The following is an 18,989-nucleotide window of genomic DNA, read 5'->3' as shown; positions in this document are numbered from 1 at the left end:
GCACTGTGCTTGCCCAGGTAAGGGGCTCTGGGGACGGCGTGAGGGCAGCTGGCTGGCGAGTGCTGCTGGCCCTGGCAGCAGAGCGTGTCTCGCAGGCGCGCGTGCGGGTGGCAGCGCGTGAAGGGTGGGGATGGGGCCCGGGGCAGGCCCACTGGTGCCTGGGGGCGCCGGTCAGCGTGCCCCTGCCCACGAGGCTAGCACGGTGTCCACGCCTTGCGCGGCTCTCCTTCTGGCCTCTTGCGGTCTCCATAGCCCTGCTCTGTGCTCGGGCTCCGCGGGCTCCGTGGGCCCGGGGCATTGGCTGTGGGAGCAGGATGGGGGAGCTGGGGGAGGGTGGAAAGGGGCTCCACGCCCCCCACTCCCGCCATCCATTTCTAGAGCCTGGGATGAGCCCTGCTCTAGCCCAGGGACGGTGACCTGACCCAACAGGGGTGCTGGGGTGCTGTCCGGCTCCCCTGGGCCTGGGGGTGACCACGACAGGCCCTCAGGGCCCTGAGCAGCCCAGGCTCCCACCCTGCCCTGCCCTGCAGCCTCGTCCAGGCCCAAGCCGCAGGAATCTTCCCCCGGGACTCTCCCACAGGCTGCTGACTGCTGAGAGGAGGAGGGCCAGGGGACGCCGATGGGGGGACCACAGGCACGCCCCGCCAGCCGGGGTCACCCCTGAAGTCGGCCTGGGCGCAGGGGGCTGGGGTGTGGAGCTTGGGGACTCTAGGCTGCACTAGACCCTGGCACGGCTCAGGGCCAGGCTCCCCCCGGGGCACTGGGGGAGGAAGCGAGCGCCACCAACTCCGTCATGTAAACAAGCCCCACCAGCCGGCCCTGGCCCTGCTACCGGCCTGGCCTCTGGGGGCAGGAGAAGGGGCTGGGGGAGGCCGTGCTAACCTGGCCCAAGTCGTGCCCAGCGACAGTCTCCGGGACCCCTCGTCCTCTCCGGTCTCCTGGGAGCAAGGCTCCCTGGCTCTTGGGGACTTCTCTCTCTCGGGGCGGTGGTGAGACGGGGAGGTATCAGAGAAGGCAGCCCTGTCCTTGGAGGAGACAGCTTGGGGGTCGGGGCACGGCGGGCACCGCCTCTGTCCCAGGCTGGGCGAAGGCAGGCCGAGGATGGCTTCCCCGGAGAGGCAGGGTGGGAGGTGGGTGCCCAGGGGAAGGGAAACGCCCGCTGGGCGTGTGGGTTTCTGTGTGTCTGAATCTGTCTGCGTGTGTTTGAATCTGCCTGTTTGTGTCTGTTCCCTGCAACTGCCCCCGCAGAGGAGCCGGGATGCTTCCCGGGGTGCAGGGTGCCCTGCTTTCCCGTTTCCTCTTCTCGTCTCTGCTCCTTCCCAGGAGCCACTCCCACGGGCCGCTCTCCAGCGCCAGGCCCAGGACCGGGCAGACCCCCCGACGCCCGCCAGGTTGGAGGGGAGAGCCGAGCTCTTCTAGCCCTGCCACCTCTCTGACACTTGGTGAACCCAGGCCCTTAGGCAGGGACAGATAGATCTAGGTCCTCCCAGCACTGCTCAGGCCGGGACACTTTCTGCCACTGGGCCCTGGGACGGTGCTTAGGTGGGAGAGCGCGAACAACTGCTCAGCCAGGTGACGACGACGAGGCAGGGCAGACACGGGCCGCTGGGTGTGCCCATGTGCCGCAGCTGGAGAGGATGAGGAGTGAGTGGTCCAGCAGGCACAGGGCCGGGCTGGCCTGGGGCAGCAGCGCCCATCGCTGACCCGTGAGAACCCGCCTGCCCCTGCCAGCCCTGGCACAGCCCCCTCCCAGCCGACCCGCCCCAGCACCCCGGGGGGCACCCCGCCCCACCGTGGCCCGGGCCAGCCCCTCCCGCCCTTTGCTCCAGTTCCCGGGCTTGGCACCTATAGTGGGGTGCTGTCCGCCTGCCAGGCTCCGGGGCCGGGCCCACGGGAGGGTGGGGCGGCTGGGAAGCTGGCACGCTGCCTCCGGGGAGCCTCTCTCGGCAGGCGCCCGGGTGCCGCGGGGGGGAGGGGGGAACAAAGGGCTCATTCTCCCCGTGCGCAGCCGGTGGCATCGCTGGGGCGTTGGCGGAAGCCCCCGGGGCCTGGGAGGGGGCAGGCCCGGGCGGGGCCGCCAAATCACGGGCTCCTGTTTCCCGCAGGGTGCTGGAGGAGGAAACCGGCGGAGCAGCCTTCCCACTCCTCAGTTGCGCGTCTGGCGATGGCGATCGGAGGTCCCGCTGCGCTCTCCGCCGCGCTCTCACTCCAGTAGCCGCGCCGCGCCCTCGCTGGTGCCTCTCCGGGGTCCCGGGATCAGGCCCCCTTTCCCAGGCACGACCCCCTCCCCCGGCCCCTCGGCCTCCCCCCCCTACTCTGCCCTCTCCGACCCGGGGCGCGCGTTCCCCCCGGCGCAGCTCCCTCTCTCCCTCCGGGGGCACCCGCTCCCTCGGCCCGGCCCGGCCCTCCCCGCGGCGCAGCACGGAGTCTCGGCGTCCCATGGCGCAACCCACGGCGTCGGCCCAGAAGCTGGTGCGGCCGATCCGCGCCGTGTGCCGCATCCTGCAGATCCCGGAGTCCGACCCCTCCAACCTGCGGCCTTAGAGCGCCCCGGCCGCCCCGGGGGAAAGAGAGCCGTAGCGCGCTGACCCGAGAGAGCGGGAGAACGTGCGTCCGCCCGCCGGCCGGGAGGCCCGGGAGCCGGCCCATGGGGAGCGAGCGCCCCGCGCCCGCCAGGACGCCCGCCGCCGCCCGCGCTGCGCCCGGCCCGTGAGCCCCGGCCAGCCGCCCCGGAGCGCCAGGTAAACGCCGCGGGCAGGTCAACGCCGCGGCGCGCCGCGGAGCGGGAGGTTCGGAGCGTCGCGCCCGCCAGTGCGAGCCCAGGGCGCCGCTGGCCTGGGCCACACCTCTGAAAGTCAGGGTGCGCGACGGGGCCGGGCCGTGTCCCAGCGGTGGCCCCAGAAGACTGGGGCGCCGCCTGCGTGGCTCCCTCGCCTCTCTCCTTGGGCGTCGCGGGCCCCGCCGAGGGGTCCGTGCAAGGGAGAGCGCGGCCGCTCTGGTGCCACCTGTCATCCCGCCGGTCCCCTGCTCACGCGTTCAATTTTCCCTCGCTTGTCGCTCTGGGGCCCAGCCCGCTTTCCCCGCCTCCTTCCCTCCCCCCCTGGCCAGGCTGCAGCGACCAGGGGCGACCAGCGGCCCTGGCACGGCCCGGCTGGCCTAGGGCAACCTGACCCATCCCAGCTGAGGCCTCTCAGGGCCCGGCTCCTGTCACTGGGGAGGAGGGGGGTCGTAGTTCGCCCCCATCAGCTGCCCTGGGTGTCCTCTTCAGAAGCCAAGAAACGGCAGTGTGCTGGGAAGAGGCAGGCGCTTGGCTGCTTAGGTGTGGAGAGAGCTACCTGTCAGCAGCCCCGGCTGGCAGCCCTCTCCAGCGACTTCAGCCTGCCTGGCCTGCACGTCCCACCCCTACAAGACCGGTGGGGTTGGAGTAGGGGGGTGGGCAAGCCGCACCCCCAGAACCACAGAATGTGGCATGGGACGCGTCCTCTGCCAAGCTCCAAGCCCGGTTTGACGCCAGAGGACACTGAGGTCCCCCAGAGGGACATGACTTGCCCAAGGCCACACAGCCCTCTGGCCTGCCGGTGCCGTGCTCTGCACGGAGCTCCCCTTTGGAAAGGAGCTTCCTTTCCTTCCCCATGGCTCAGGACCGGGTTCCTGGCTCGGGGAAGAATTGCAAGTCCGAGGAATTTGGGGGACAGGGTGACCTCCCCCCGCCCCGGCCGCAGCTCACCCAGGCGGGATCCTTCGGGCCGCACGTGGGTAGGCAGAATGGTGCCCAGCCTGGGGTTGGCACTTGCCTTACTGGTTTGAGCTACCTTGGAGCCGCCAGGGCGGTGCCCAGCCTATGCCAGGTGGTAGGGTGTTTGGGGCACATGCTCAAGGAACTCATGCTTTGGCGGTTATGCTCCAGGGACCCCCCCCCGCCCCTTCTGGGAGAGCCCCATGAGGGCAGGAGAGTGATGGAGAGTACGCCCATCTTCCTGAAGGACACCCCAGCCTGGGAGAAGACAGCGCCCGAGAATGGCATCAGGGGACAGGAGCCCAGCACTCCGCTGCAGGAGGGCCCGCGCCATGGGGCGCTGTGGCTGGGAGAGTCTGCTCCCTTCTGGCGGGACGTCTTGGGCGCTCCAGGCTCCTGGCTGCCTCCTGGTTTTCCCCAGGGCCCCAAGGACACACGCCCGCTGCTAGAGGGTGAGGGGCCCCGGAATGGGGAGAGGAAGGCCAGCTGGCTGGGCAGCAAGGAGGGGCTGCGCTGGACAGAGGCGATGCTTGCCCACCCGCTGGCATTCTGCAGGCCGGCGTGCCCGCCTCGCTACAGCCTCCTGAGGCCTGAGCACAGCGGTGGCCAGCCCAAGAGCGACGCTGTGGCCTTCCAGCCCTTGCACTGCCCCTTCCTTCTGGAGACCAAGATCCTGGAGCGAGCCCCCTTCTGGATGCCCACCTGCTTGCCGCCCTACCTCGTGTCCGGCCTGCCCCCCGAGCGTCCATGCAACTGGCCGCTGGCCCCCCACCCCTGGATGTACTCGGGGGGCCATGCCAAAGGGCCCTCTGCCTTCGGCTTAATCAACAAGGTGAGTGCTAGAGCAAACTCAGTACCCAGGACGCAGGCCGGGCCAGGGAGCTCCACGGCCCTCGAGCAGCCCCATTCTGCCCTTTCAATCTGGAGAAAAGTTAGGGCAGTGCCCATGTCTGGGCCTGGCCACATGGCGCCGGGCCGCTCAGAGCCGTCCCAGGTGCCAATGCCAACCCGGAGCCGTTCCTCTTCTGAGCAGTTCTGTCTCACTCGGCCTCCTCTGCCCTCAAGGCCATATCTGGGGTCAGCCCATTTTATCTACTTGGCACCAGGGGCCTCAGAATGTGTGGACTTCCCTTGGAGCAGCCCCATGGCCTGCGGTCCCCACCCCCGGGGAGGAGATTTGAATGTATTTAAAGGCCATGGTGGTACAGGGTGTCCCACCCGTAGGGTGCACCCTGGCAGCCCTTTGGGGTAGCTGGATTGCGGGCGGGTGAAGAACCCTGGAGGAGGGTCTGGGAGTGGTCAGGGCAAGTGCACGGGGGCCGAGGGGTGCCAGTGTGGGCCTGAGCGGGCACACACGTGCCCGTCCTGCTGGAGGCCGGTGCTGCCCCGCCTTGGAAGCACTGGGAACCAAAGCCAAGGCTGGCTTAGACCCTTTCTGCTCCCGTCAGGGCTTCCACCACAAGGATCCAAGCATTCTCAGGCTGGCGAAGGAGCCGCTGGCAGCTGCAGAGCTCGGGCTGTTCGGCGTAGCCCCTGGCGGGCATCTCCAGAGAGCCGGGGAGGTGCAACACTCCTCGCTCTTCCCGCGGGATGGAGAGACAGGGGCTAGCAGGCACCGGGATCTGTGCCCACGCTTCCAAGGGCAGCCAGACGCTGTCCCCTGGCCTGCCTGGCCCGCTAGTCCCCCAGGCCTGGTTCATAGCCTCGGCAACATCTGGGCTGGCCCAGGCAGCGGGGGTCTCGGGCGCCCCCAGCTGGAGCCCTCCGCCTCATCACGGTGCCCCTCTCCCGGGCCCCCTCCCACCCAGGTGGGCTGCTGCCCGTCCCGCCCTCCCCCCAGAGATGGGGGCCTCAGCCCTTGTGCGAAGGGCCAGGAGGGGGCTGCCCGGGGGGCCGCTGAGGCCGGCGAGGAAGCGAACACGCCCCCCGGCTGCAGGGCCCGTCCCCCCAGCCACCACACCAAGCTGAAGAAGACGTGGCTCACGCGGCACTCAGAAGACTGCCCCGGGGGAGAAGAGGGTCCCGCCGTCCAGCCCCGGGCCCTCAAGAGGGCAGGCAGCCCCGACGTCCAGGGAACCGCGGGCGGCCCACCCCCCAAGCGCCCACCTGACCCTTTCCCGGGCAGTGCGGGCCAGGGGGCCGGAGGTTGGCAGCAGGTGCGGGACTCACCCATAGGGAGCAAGACCGAGACGGAACAACACGATGGCCAGAGAGGTAAGGGGGTGGGGCGGGGCTGGGGGGCTCCAGGGCCCCCCGGGGAGGGAGCAGCCAGGGGGGCGGGGGTCCCACTCAGTTGTCATGCTTCCATCTGCGGTCGTGCCCTTGGGCGCCTGTCAGCATCTCCAGGCCAGCAGCCTTCTAGCAAGTGGCTCCGCTCTCCTTCTGTGTCGTGACATGGTTAAGGCCCGGGCCCTGGAGCCAGAGCGCCTGGTTCCCGACTTTGCCAAGATCGGTGGCTGTGTGACCCTGGGCAAGTTACTTCACCTCTCTGGGCCTCAGTTCCTTCATCTATGAAATGGGGATAGACATGGCACCTGCCTCATAAAGACTGCTGCAAAGATTAAACGATACGATTCACAAGAAGGGCGTTGGCGATTTCCTGGCATTGAGGAAGCACTCCATAGATAGCAGCCATTAGGACTCGTTGTGCCACAGTTCTTTTGCCTCTGTTAAAGGACTCCTTGTCCTGCCTCAGGACGGCTGGACCCTGGAACCTCAGTTTGGACTCTACCAGTGGTAGGACTCGGGGCGCGTCCCGACCCCTCTGCCGGGCTGTGCCCGCTGTGGAGAGTGCTGGCTCTGCTGGCCTGAGCCTCTGCTCTTCAGGATCAGTCTTTCCTGAGCCTTCTGGACGGCTGGGCCCGGATGCGGGCTCTGGACGGTCTTGCCCAAGGACCTCTGCCACCAGCGTGGGTCTGTCCACGCCTCCACCACCCCCAGCCCTCTTCCTGGGAGCCGTCGGCCCCTCGCCTTCTCGAGTTCCTGCACCTGTGGCTTGTGTGGAGCTCTGGGCTTCTCACCCGCTGGCACCTCCGCCCACACTGGGACTGTCTCCTCGCGCTGTCAGGTGGCCAGGGGCGTCACTAAGGCCTCAGAGGGGCCATCCGAACTCTGCCCCGGCTGCCTCCTGCGCTCGTGACCGGACGATTCCCCTAACCGCACCCCAGCGCGCCCGACCCTTCCCCTCGGCGGTCAGTCCCATCGCGGCATTCTCAGGCTCCCTGCTCAACGATTTTTTTTTTTCAGCATATTTTTAATTTATTTTTAAGAGGTAGTCGGATTCCACCTGCTCACCATTGTTCGGTTTTGAACCTCCTAGCTGCCCGAGCCACCCTTGCCGGTTCTGAGTCTGGCCTCTGGGCCGGGGGTCCGTGGCTGGGCTGGGAGGGGAGCAAAGGTGAGGCCCGGGCTTTCGCCAAAACCCAGAAAGCTCAGACTCCTGACTAGCTCGTTGTCCCCTCAGGAGCCCGAGCCGGCCTTCAGGACCCAGAGCACCTGGACAGACCTTGCGCCGCCCTGCCCAAGGGGGTCCCTCCGTGCCAAAGCTGCGCCCAGGCGGCCGGCGCGATGGGCCGGCGGGCCTGCCGCCCCCAGCCAGTGTGGAGGTGAGCGCGCTGCTCGGGCGCCCCGGCCTCCTTCCCCCAGGGCTCCTGTCTCACCTCCGTCTGTCCGTCCGTCTCCAGGTTGCCTCTGGGAGGGGAGCAGCCGCCCGAGGAAGACACGGCAACCAGCCCCGAGGAGGGCCGAGGGCCTGTTCCGGGAGCTCCGCTCAGCGCGGGCCTTGCCAAGCACCTGCTCAGCGGTCTGGGAGACCGGCTGTGCCGCCTGCTGCGCAGGGAGCGGGAGGCCCTGGCCTGGGCACAGCGGGAAGGTGAGCAGGAGGTGCTCGCACGGGCGGGCAGGGGGCCCGCGGGACGGCGGGGCCCCTTGGGCCTGGCCCCTGCGCCTGCCCCACTGCCGCGGCGTCTCCTGCCCTGTGCCCTGTGCCCTGGCCGCGGCTCCTGGTCAACGTGGGTTGTGAAGTTTCTGGCGAGGGCAGGGGAGGCTGGGAGGGTAACACCTGGTCCAGCCAGGCTCTCCGGGAGCTTTCAGCCCTGTCGGGAAAGCAGGACCCTGTGTCAGGAGCCCTGGGAGGTGGGGGAGCCGCTGAGGGTCTGCCGAGGAAGGAAGGCGGCCTGGGGGGCATACGGCCCCCGGCCCCAGGAGAGGATCAAGGCCGCTGTTAGAGACCGGCAGAGCACCCGGGCAGCCGAAGGGCTCCGGGCTTTTCCTCCGGCCTCCTTTTCAAGCACCCCCAGAGGGGGCGGTTAGCACCCAGCTCTGGTCCTGTCTCCCTGGCCGCTTGGCTTTAGCGGCTGGCCCCGGGTCTCCTCCTGGCATGCCCCCCACATGCACCCTGGACTCCAACATGCCGCACCACCCTTCCTTCCTGGGTCATCCCCGGGCTCTGGCACTTGCTGTCGCCCCTCCCTTCCTACCTGGTATGTGGAATCCTTCCTCGTCCTTTGGGGTTCACTTGCAAAGCCTCCCCCACCGTTCTCGCCCTCGTGCTTCCATTCATTTTCAGAGCACCCGCCGCCTGGTACCGTGATCACGGATATGTTTCTGGGTCCCTCTCCCCACGTGGAATGTGAGCTCTGGGAGGGCAAGGACAGAGTCCCCAGGACCCAGTTCAGGGCATGACAAGGAGTGGGTGTTTGCCAAATGAGTAGATAAATGTAGGCGCAGTAAGATCAGGGTTTAACCTGCAACTTTGTGTGGAGGAAAATCCGCCCCTTTGGGTGCCTCCTAAGTTTCCTCTGTGAACAGAAAGTCTCCTGGAAGACTCCCTACCTGAGAAGAACACACGTCCAGGTCTGGGAAGCAGACCTGGCTCGGGAGGGAGGGAAGTGGGAGAAGAAGGTACCGGGGGGTGTGCATTCGGCATCCAGAGCCAGCAGAGAAATCCCTGGGGCAGGGCCGGTGGCAGCAGGGCAGGAATGGGGAGCCCAGGGCGCCCCCGTGAGTTTGCTGAAAGAGGATGGTGCCATGGGGAGGTTCTAAGGTTTATTTCAACCCCAAAAAACTAAAACGACAGGCTGAAGGCCGCTCAGCAAATGATGGAAGCATTACTCCAAAAAAATTCTGTCCAGGCGCGCCCATCTCATCTAATCCCACAAACAAACTCAATCGTTTCTCCAGTGTTCAGAAAGATTCACAAATGAGCTCAGATTGGTTAAATGACGTGACCAAGGTCTCCTTGTGAATGGAGAAATTGAAGGGAGGAAAATACTTAATCATATTCATCTCATAAAACGATTCTTTATCTTTAGCATTGATATAATACCATCTTTACCTTTGCTACAAAAAAGATTACATTACTGCTAACTGTAGTCTGTCCGCTACATACATTAGTTGTATTTTTCCCACGTAGCACCGTATCCTTAACACCTTATAGTAGAACACTCTTGTATCTCTATTTTTAACCACAATCCTCGTCTACCACCAAAACCATGATGCTCTACAGTCCCTGCATTATCCTTTAGTTGTCTTTCCACCAACAGCAACCTCCCCAGACTACCCCTTTCATGTTGTGTGAGCCCGACAAAGGCTGCTGACTGACAAGGGGACTGTGGCTGGAGGGGGCTGCTAGTGAGGAGGGGGCGTCTGTGCTTCCTTGGGTGGCCCCTGGCTGGGAGCTGCTCCCTGCTCCTCTGCACCCCTGCCTGGAGGACCACAGGAGCCCCTCCAAGGGGGCCTGCCTGCTCGAGCCACCCCCCCTTCTCCCACCTTCAGCAGGCCAGGCGCCCGCCGCCACAGAGCGCCCACCCGTCAGCGCGCGCTGCTGCAGCCGCTGCCGGCACGGACTCTTCAACACCCACTGGAGGTGCCCCCGCTGCAGCCGCCGCCTGTGCGCTGCCTGCGGCCGCCTGGTGGGCACCGGGAGGGCCGGCGAGAAAGCAGGTAGGAGAGGCTCCGGGGACGGGGAGGCCTGGGCGGGGCTGCTCCGAGGCTCCCCAAGACAGCGTCCCTCCCACCTCCCCTGCCCCAGCCTCAGCCGCCACCGCTTAACGCCCCGTGGAGGAGACCGTTCCCGCTCCCCAAAGCAGAGGGCCGAGCCCGCGTCCTGGCCCACACGTAAAAGAAGTAGCGTGCCTGCTCCCATGTCGCCCCTCTGCTCAGCTTTCACCTCCTGGAGCCTGACAACACTGTGAAGTGGCTGTTATTGCCTCCATTTTACAGATAAAAACTCAGAGAGGCCAGGGGACTTGTCCAAGGTCGCACAGCTAGTAAGTGTTGCAGGCAGGTCTTCAGACGCACTTGATTCCAAGTCTGCTTTTCGTGACTCTCAGCTTCCTCTCCCTTGGCTCAGCTGGGCCACCCACAGGCTCAAAATCTCCTAGTCGTCCTGTTCCAATAAACATGGCCCAAAGGAGCTTCAGGGTCAAATAAGTTTTGGGATGCTCTGTTCGGAATGACCACCCTGGAGTCTGGCAATACAGATCAGCATATTAAAGAGTCTGCAGTCTCCAGGCAAAGAAATCCATCTCACCGTTTAACCCAAGTTTCCCAGAAAGCCCATGCTGTAGGGATTTTTTTAAAAAAGTAAACCTTATTTCAACATCAAAAAATAAAATAACAGACAAAAGGCAGCTTCATTGCATTACTCTACCAAATTCTGTCCAGGCACATTGATCTCATTTAACCCTAAACTCAGTCGTTTCTCCAGTGTTCAGAAAGAGACATAAATGAGCCCAGATTGGTCCGCTGACATGACCAAGGTCTCCTCGTTTTGGGAATTTGGGGGCTCTCCTTTTAGATAGCATGTGTTTCACCTTCCCCTGATGTGAACCTTTCTTCATACCTCGGTCTCCTGGCCTGCAGCTTCTCCCACAGGCTCTCGGGAGCAGTCCACGGAGGAGTGCGCCCAGGAGGTCGGGCACAGCACCTGCTGCCTGACGCTGACCCAGTTTGTCTCCAGTCAGGGTGAGCCGCCTTGGCAGGGTGGGGCCGTGGGAGGCCAGCTTCCTCCCTGGACGTCCCTCACCCTGGTCCCGTCACCTGGCGGGTGAGGCCGAGCCGCCCAGCCCTTACCGCCACATTCCGTCCCCTCGCCCCACAGCTTTGGCAGAACTCAGCACTGCGATGCACCAAGTCTGGGTCAAGTTTGACATCCGGGGGCACTGCCCTTGCCAAGCGGATGCCCGGGCATGGGTGCCAGGGCATGGGGGCCAGCAGGTAAGAAGCAGGATGAGAGACAGGTGACAGAGCAGCCCCTGGGGGGGCCCTGGGATGGGGTAGAGCGTCTGGAAGTTACTGACCTCGGTGGGGGCGCGGCACCTTTCTATTTACGGGGATGTGGGGGTGCGTGGAAGCTGGGTGAAGCCAGGTCACCTCCCCGCCATCCCCTGCGGATCAGGATCCGTGGAGCAAGTTCTAGCACCTGGGCCTCCTCCCTCCCGGCCCAGAGCCCTGTCCCACTTCGCGCGTATTCGAACTTAGCACTTGTCACATCATGCTGCTTGCTGGCATGGCCAGCGGATCACAGCTCCTTCAGGCAAAGCTCTGGCCACCTTCTCAGACAGAGCAGGTGTTCAAGATGCATTTTAAAAAGTTTTTATGAAGTTCGTGTTTTTATTACAAGAGCCACTCATTCCAGAAGTATTTTAGTTGAAGGCATTTTATGTGCCAGACACCGTGCTGCATAGCTATTGCGGGAAATTTGGAAAAATACAAGGAATAAGGAAGAAAAATCACCCCGAGCTCTAACGCCACCACTCTCTAGTCATTTTTCCATATATATATTTGCATCTCTTTTAATATACTTTAGGCCATACGGTACGTAGGATTCCACAAGCAACTTTTTTTCCCCCACGTAACACTATATCCTATAATATTTTGCTCTTTGCAAGCTTAATTTCAGGGCTGTACAAGAGTCCGTTGTTAATACTTGGGGTTGAATTGAATTTAGTTGCATTTGCCATTTCTAAATCCCTGGTTGGATTGGGGGGTGGTGGATGGGTTTGACAGAAGGAGCCAACAGAGAGAAGCCCCCCAGCTCCACAAGCTTCCTGCCACGGGGATTCCAGCAGGACTAAGGAGATCAAAGAAGGTGAGCAGCTCTCCCTGCCCCCGCCCCCCCCCCCCCCCCGCCCCGGGAGCATGGGCAAGGGGGGGGCCAGCTAGAGTTGAAGGCAGGGGCAGTTCCCAGGAGTGCTTTGGAAGTGCTTTAGCTGCCCCCGGTCCCCAAAAAACTCCATCATTCCAGATTAAAAAAAAAAAATCAAAATCGAAGGCCAGCCTCTAATCCCCCCTCCAACCAGACTCCCCGTGCTGAGCCTCGGGTTGTGCTGTGTTGTGTTTGTTTTAAGAGCTCCTGGAGCTGCTGGCAGGAGACAGGCTGGTGGGGGGGAGTGCAGCCAGAGCAGACTCGACACGGGGGAGGAGAGCCTGGCGTCAGCGGCGGGCCGAGCGCCAAGCCCCTTGCCCTTTCCTTCCCGTCAGAGACCCCGGACGCCACAGAGGCCCCCACCCAGGGCCGCGTGGGCCGGGGGTCCCCGCCCTGCCCCTCTCTCTGCGAACTGCTGGCCTCCACGGCTGTCAAGCTCTGCTTGGGGCACGAGCGGATCCACATGGCCTTCGCGCCCGTCACCCCGGCCCTGCCCAGCGTGAGCACCGGCGGGCGCGGGGGAGGCCGGGGAGCCGGGACGGAGCCGGCCGGGGGCCCGGGCGGTCCTGAGCCCCCGCCCTCCGGCCCTGCCTCCTGCAGGATGACCGCGTCACCAACGTCCTGGACAGCATCATCGCGCAGGTGGTGGAGCGCAAGATCCAGGAGCAGGCCCTGGGCCCGGGGCTGCGGGCGGGACCGGCGCTGCGCAGGGGCCTGGGCCGCCCCCCGGGGGCTCTGCTGTGGCTGCAGGAGCCGCGGCCCCACGGGCGCTTCCGCCTCTTCCAGGAGCACTGGAGGCTGGGCCAGGTGAGGCCTCCCCACCGCCCACCCTACCCAGCAGACCCCGTGTTGTGGCCGGAGCGGCAGGCGCGGGCCCCAGGCTGTGCTGGCTCCCCCCCAGCAGCCCCACCCACGCTGCCTTCGCCCTCCTGTCGCTTCCCGCTCTCCCTCACAGCCCGTGCTGGTGTCGGGCATCCAGAGGACCTTGCGGGGCCACCTTTGGGGGACGGACGCCCTGGGGGCGCTTGGAGGACAGGTGCAGGCGCTGACAGCCCTCGGGCCCTCGCAGCCCACTGGCCTGGACAGCACCGCCTTCTGGGAGGGTTTCTCCCGAGCTGAGGGTGAGTGTCCCCGTGGGGGGCTGGGGGGGGGCTGGAAACCTGAGCCTGGGGGTCCCGGAGGGCCGCCCCTGGGGCTGGGAGAGGCACACCCAGCCCACGGCCATGCTCTCTCTGCCCCTAGGTCACCCCAGATCAGACGAGGGCGCTGTCCTCCTGCTGCACAGAGCTCTGGGGGAGGACGACACCAGCAGGTACATCCAGAGGCCACCTCTACCCACCCCAGCCCTGGCCCCGCCCCACGCCTTGCCTCCCCTCTGGGGCTAAGCCCAGTGGTGGGGGTGCACTGGTGGGGCCTCGGGTGCCCTGTCCCCCCGGCATGACCCCGTCCTCCCACAGGGTGGAGAACCTTGCTGCCAGCCTGCCGCTCCCGGAGTACTGCGCCCGCGACGGGAAACTCAACCTGGCTTCCTACCTCCCGCCGGGCCCCGCCCTGCGCCCCCTGGAGCCTCAGCTCTGGGCAGCCCACGGTGAGGGCCGGCCGCCGAGCCCGCCCCGCGCCTGCCCAGCCCTTATCCCCCAGGCCATGCCGACTCTGGGCTAAGACGGGTCTGCGCCGAGGTCCTGGGGCCCGCAGCCTCTCGAGGCATCCCCCAACGGCCCTCTCTCCATCCAGGTGTGAGCCCACACCGCGGGCACCTCGGGACCAAGAACCTGTCCGTGGAGGTGACCGACCTGGTCAGCATCCTGGTGCACGCGGAGGCACCGCGCCCGGGCTGGCACAGGGCCCCGAAAGGTGGGTCCCCGGCCCGAGACGCGCTGCGGGGGCAAGCAGCGCCGCCCCCCCCCCGCCTGAACGCCCTTTGTCCCGCAGACCTCCTCTCCGGCCTGGACGGGGAAGGGCTCTGGTCTCCCGGCAGCCAGGCCAGCACCGTGTGGCACGTGTTCCGAGCACAGGACGCCCAGCGCGTCCGCCGCTTTCTCCAGATGGTGAGGAGGGGGCTGGGGTGGGCCGGGCGCTCCCTGTCTGCTGAGTGCCCCCTCTGAATGGGTGCTACCTGGTGCACCTGCACCCAGGGTCTCCCCCTACCCCCCGCGGGTGGGCCGGGGAGCCTGACTCGCACAACAGGCACAGAGAAGGTAGCAGGGCCCGGGCTTGGGCGGTGGGGCCCAGAGGAGGAGGCGGGAGAGCACGGCCCTGATGAGGAAGGGAAAGCAACGCCGGCATTTCTGGACTGCCCACCACGTGCCAGGCGGGGGGCTAGGGGCCTGAGGGACGGTGTCTGGCTGAATTGTCAAGCCTGCCCCGTGAGGTCGGCACGGCTGCTTTTCAATTTTAAAGACGAGTGGAAACTGAGGCTCAATGGTTTAGAGAGCCGGGACCTAAGCCCAGGTCTCTTCCAACGCCAGGGCCACCGCACGGGTTCCTTAGGGGCACGCAGCCTCCCTCCGTGGGCTCTGGGTGGGGCTGGAAGGAAAGCAAAGGGCAGCCCCCTGTGAGGTGCCCTCCTGCCGCCTTCCGGCACCTACACTCAGACTCCCTGGAGGTGGAGCTTTTGAAGGTGCTAGCAAGGAAGGAGCTGAGGGAGGCAGACTGGAGGTGAAGGAGGAAATGGGGGTGGGGGGTGCAGAGGAGGCAGGAGGCTCCGGCAGCTCAGGGGAGGTGAGAGGCTGAGGTTCAGGCTAGTGCAGACCCAGGAGAGTTCCAGGGTCCTGCTGGAGGAGAGACTCCATCCCCGCTCAGGTACCCCCACGCACACGCAGATGTCACCCTGCTTTCCAGCACCACCTCCTACCCGCACCTCGCAGACACACACGCAGTGAGGGGTGCACCCCCGCGCTGGGACAAGCAGAGGGAGCAGGGAGGCACACCTCCACACCCAGGTGGCTGGTCTGGCCTGGGTGTGGCTGCCGTGGCCGCAGGTGGCACCGGGTGGTCCTGTGTAGCCTGGCCAGGATGACTCGTGGAGGAGGTCTGAGGGCCACCTTCTCCCTGGGTGGGCCTGGGGAACTCTGTTCCGGGCCCAGCACAGACTTGAACCTCAGGAGGCAGAGGAATCTTGGCACCTGGCTGGCGTTTGCCTTGGGGTCCTGCCTGGCTCCCTGGCCTCCCCCCATCCCCGCCCGCTCTAGCCTTCCAGCCCCAAGCCCGGGGACAATGGCTGAGGTCCTAGCGGGAGGGGGTGGATCCAGCTGGTGGCCAGTTGGAGCACGATGCTGGCAGTCAGCTCTGCAGGTGTTCACCGAGCCTTCTGGCCTCCACGAGTCCCTGCCTGCTCACGAGGCCCCCCCCCCCGTAATACCTGCGCCGGCTCCAAAGGCTCGGCCTGGACAGGCAAGCCTGTCCACCCACTGAGAATCAGAACTTCTGTGTGGCCTTGTCTTTATTGGATCCGAGATCTAAGAAGAATCTGATGAATGCTTTGGATTGTCTCCCCAGGGACATCCAGCTACCGACTCATCCACAGTTCAGGAAATTCACAAGGAATCCACGTTAAGAACTCCTGGCATAGATGGTTTATGAGCTGGGATTATACAGGGATATCAGGTTTTGAAGCAAGGGGCACCATGGAGAGAGGGAGCAGAGGGGCTGGCCAGGGCCACGGAGGCTATTAAAGGCATCGAGCCCTAGAAAAGTGGAGATTTAGATTCCCCCTGCCCTAGCCCTGAAACCCTTATCCTTTCCTCTCTGTGTTTTCCAGTCAAATCTCTGTACTGCCAACTGGAGTTGCCCCAGCCCCTTTCTCTCCCTCCCGTGTCCTTCCCTGCCTGCCCTTCAAGACCTGAGCACTTCAGCCCCTCTCTGCGCCCTGGGATGCCCATGCCCCTTCCCGTGCTGCCCCGTGGTTCACTCTCCCCTCTCTTCTAGGTGTGCCCGGGTGGGGCGGGCACCCTGGAGCCTGGCACCCCGGGCAGCTGCTACCTGGACGCAGGGCTCCGGCGACGCCTGCGGGAGGAGTGGGGCGTGAGCTGCTGGACCCTCCTGCAAGCCCCTGGAGAGGCTGTGCTGGTGCCCGCAGGGGCTCCCCACCAGGTGCATCCCCGGTGGCTTTGGGGCTGACTGGGGAGACCAGTGAGAACAAGCACTGCATTTCTACGGCACTCCCCGGGCCCCGTGATCGAGCCCCTGAGAGCTGGAGGGGCAGGAATGCGTGTCCCCATTTCCAAGAGGCGGCGGCGGAGAAGCTTAAGGGTCCTTGGGAAGTCATCACATGGGGCCCACCAGGAGACCCGAGTCTAGTCCCGGCTTCCTGACCTGGAGGTGCCGCGTCCCTTTGGCATCCTCTTGGCCTAGTTTTGGCCAAGCCCTTTGGGGTGCCTTATGCTGGGGGAGGGGGAGCATGCAGGGTCCTCAGGGTCCAGGGGGGCAGGGAGGCGGTCTGTGACCCTGAGTCTCCCCTGACCCTCATGCCCACGTCCCCCGGCACAGGTGCAGGGCCTGGCGAGCACAGTCAGTGTCACTCAGCGCTTCCTGTCCCCCGAGACCTCTGCCCTCTCCGCTCAGCTCTGCCACCAGGGACCCAGCCTGCCCCCCGATCACCGCCTGCTTTATGCCCAGGTGAGTGCAGAGCTGGCCAGGAGGCGAGAGGGCAGCCCAAGTGCCCCGTGGACTGCTATTCTAGGGCACGGCTGGCGGGGGGGCAGTCAGTCCAGCTCTGTACAGAGGAGTCAGGCAGCTGGGGAGAGGAAGGGCGTTCTCAAGCAGAGTACGGGCATGGGGGGGCTGCACTCCAAGGCGGTGTGACCGAAAACTCCTTGTCCTCTCTCTTTCTCCTAGATGGACTGGGCCATGTTCCAAGCAGTGAAAGTGGCTGTGGGAACATTGCAGGAGGTGAAATAGGGGGAGATCCCAGGTGTTGGGTTGGGGGTCAGGTTGACCAGATGCTCAGACTACTTCAGCAGGGAGAGGACTTGGGGAATGGGGACTTCTGGTCAACCCCAGAGGCACCGCTCTGTGGGTACCCCATTCCAAGTCCCTGCCCTGGGCACTAAAGTCGATAACCACATGCCACCAAAGCTCACAACTGCCCTGCGTGAGGCTGGCGCCCGCGCTGCCCCCCTCCATGGCACTTGGCCCACACTGGGGTGACCGACTCCCTCCAACCCCACCACCAGCCTCCCACCCACGGAGAGACCCAGCCCTTCCTTGGGGGACCTTGGGAACTATTCTGGCTTAAGCAGCACCTCCTTCCTCTGTGCCATCGCCCACCACCCCCACCCATGCCCTGACCTCTACTTACGACCTCTGTGATCTCACTGGTTTCCCGAGCAGGACTCTGCACTGCAGGCACTGCTGGCCAAGGAATCGCCAAAATTCTGCCTCTAGCCAGCGGAGCTGGAAGTGTGTGTGTGTGTGGGGGGGGGACGGGGCCAAGGGGCTGCCCAGGCTTGGCTGGAGGGGATGTCTTGGGCAGTGCTGCCCTGCCCGTGCTCCCCTCCTCCCTCCTCTGTGATTTCCATTAAAGTCTGTCGTTGTGTGACTGCTGCAGTGCACGCTGCTCACGCAGGCCTCCCGGTCTGGGGAGGGAGGGGAGCCCTGGACATGAGCTCTGGAGGAGGAACACATGGAGTGGGCTGGGGTTACAGGGACCTCAGCCACCTGTGCCTGTCCTTCTTCTGGGGCCCTGGCTGCCACTGAGGACCCCCGAAGATGGCTTCTGACCAATGGAGCACTGGGGTCCAGCAGTGCGGCGGCCTCCAGAGGTCCTGGAGCCACCAGGCGCCCACCAAGGCCAGGTCTGCTGTCCGGTCCACCTCGGCGATCCAGGTGTGCGGCCCAGGGGCGCCCTTGCCCAGCCCGTCTGCCACCGGTGCCCGTGGCCCCAGGCCCAGCCACCCCAGGACTCAGGCTCGCGGCAAAGACAGCTGACCGCCGCCTGCCTCACGCTCCCTGCCCCTCTACCCCTCTCCTTGTGTATCTCAAAATGCTCTGACTGTTGTTATCCCTAATTGTTTCTGTGGTGGTCTGGGCTGGGGAAATTTTTTTTTTAATTAAATAAAATTTTTTATTATAAGTGTAATATACTTTCAGAAAATTTAGAAAGTAAGACAAAGTTGCCTACAGGCCCACCTCCAGCACCCCAGTCCTGTTGCACTTCGGTGTAGTTTGTTCTAGAATTTTCCCCAAGAGTCTGTTCTACACACGGTTGAACTGGTGTGTTTTGTACTTGGTTTCCTTCTTCTAGCATTATACTCATTTTCCATGTTGCTACCTAAGCTTCCTTCCAAATGGCTGCTCATAGTCTATCAAGAGGCTTCCCCATGATTTACATAACCAGCCCTCATTCTTTTTTTTAAAATTAGGTTTCTCTATTTTTTGGCAAGTTAGGTTATTTTCATTGTTTTCCACGGGATTAAAAAGCAAGAAAAAAGGAGAGAACTCCTACACCTTGCCAGGAACTGCCCTTCTGTTTGATTTACGTATGGTCTCATTTAATCCCTTATCAATAGCTTGAGGGAGAGATTATTTCCATCTTAAAGAAGAGGAAACAGGCAGGCTGGGGTTAAGGAAATTACCCAAGGACAGGCAGCAATTTCAGTGGGAAAACTGGGATTTGAACCAAATCTTCTGACTCAGGCCACCTCACTGACATGAAAGTCTTAGCTCAGTGCAGTTAAAGATGAGCTTGCCCTCCTCTGTCCTTCCAACATGACACACTCTCTATTTGATCATGTTCCAAGTGGCACTGAATGACCCACTCCTACTTCCGTTTCACCTTATTCAGACATGCCCTGATGTCACCCCGGAACCCACAATGTGAGGTCCTTCCTGTGGGAAGAAGGTCTCAGCATTTCTCCCATTGGGGATGGGATGGCTGAGTCATGGGCCACTCTGCTCACACAGACCTCCCCTCCCCCACGCCACCCTTCCAGGATGGGTCACAGCACCCTGGGGGGCAAATTTGGTCTGGGCTCTTGGAGGCAGCAGATGGATCATGTTCATTCATTCCAGAACCGGAGCTGGGGGGGAAGCCAGTCCGGGCGGCGACTGACCAACCGCCAGCCTCAACCTGCGGGCACTCGGTGCAGTGTCCCTCGTGGAGGC

The 18,989-nt window shown here is 64.0% G+C and overlaps 1 protein-coding gene across 2 annotated transcripts; it reads left to right on the top strand.

Moving 5' to 3' along the window:
- The first annotated feature begins 2,822 nt into the window (after positions 1 to 2,822).
- On the top strand, positions 2,823 to 17,964 carry HR (HR lysine demethylase and nuclear receptor corepressor). Of its 2 annotated transcripts, none has more exons than XM_012525824.4 (18): positions 2,823 to 4,568; positions 5,185 to 5,950; positions 7,200 to 7,341; positions 7,420 to 7,607; positions 9,512 to 9,679; positions 10,613 to 10,702; positions 10,839 to 10,954; positions 11,747 to 11,828; positions 12,221 to 12,384; positions 12,486 to 12,692; positions 12,841 to 13,006; positions 13,128 to 13,197; positions 13,343 to 13,473; positions 13,620 to 13,739; positions 13,818 to 13,933; positions 15,813 to 15,977; positions 16,374 to 16,502; positions 16,722 to 17,964. In XM_012525824.4, exons 1-18 carry the CDS (start codon positions 3,633 to 3,635, stop codon positions 16,782 to 16,784), a joined length of 3,819 nt encoding a protein of 1,272 aa, XP_012381278.1. In that variant the 5' UTR covers positions 2,823 to 3,632; the 3' UTR covers positions 16,785 to 17,964. The 2 variants fall into 2 exon arrangements, with proteins under 2 accessions (XP_012381278.1, XP_004460289.1); XM_004460232.5 differs by having other exon boundaries at positions 2,824 to 4,568; positions 10,601 to 10,702.
- The last annotated feature ends 1,025 nt before the right edge of the window (positions 17,965 to 18,989 follow it).

The sequence above is a fragment of the Dasypus novemcinctus genome, chromosome 29 (assembly GCF_030445035.2).
Source record: "Dasypus novemcinctus isolate mDasNov1 chromosome 29, mDasNov1.1.hap2, whole genome shotgun sequence".
Classification (NCBI taxonomy): domain Eukaryota; kingdom Metazoa; phylum Chordata; class Mammalia; order Cingulata; family Dasypodidae; genus Dasypus; species Dasypus novemcinctus.
The sequence above is the reverse complement of the archived record's forward strand: the minus strand, read 5'-3'. Positions and strand labels throughout refer to the sequence as shown.

Bases quoted from the DNA above. Each gene is read 5' to 3' on its own strand.
- HR (XM_004460232.5), top strand. From the start codon at position 3,633: ATGGCTCAGGACCGGGTTCCTGGCTCGGGGAAGAATTGCAAGTCCGAG. The intron at 9,680-10,600 runs GTAGGAGAGGCT...CCTGGCCTGCAG, and splicing joins GAGGGCCGGCGAGAAAGCAG to CTTCTCCCACAGGCTCTCGG. The intron at 12,693-12,840 runs GTGAGGCCTCCC...TCTCCCTCACAG, and splicing joins AGCACTGGAGGCTGGGCCAG to CCCGTGCTGGTGTCGGGCAT.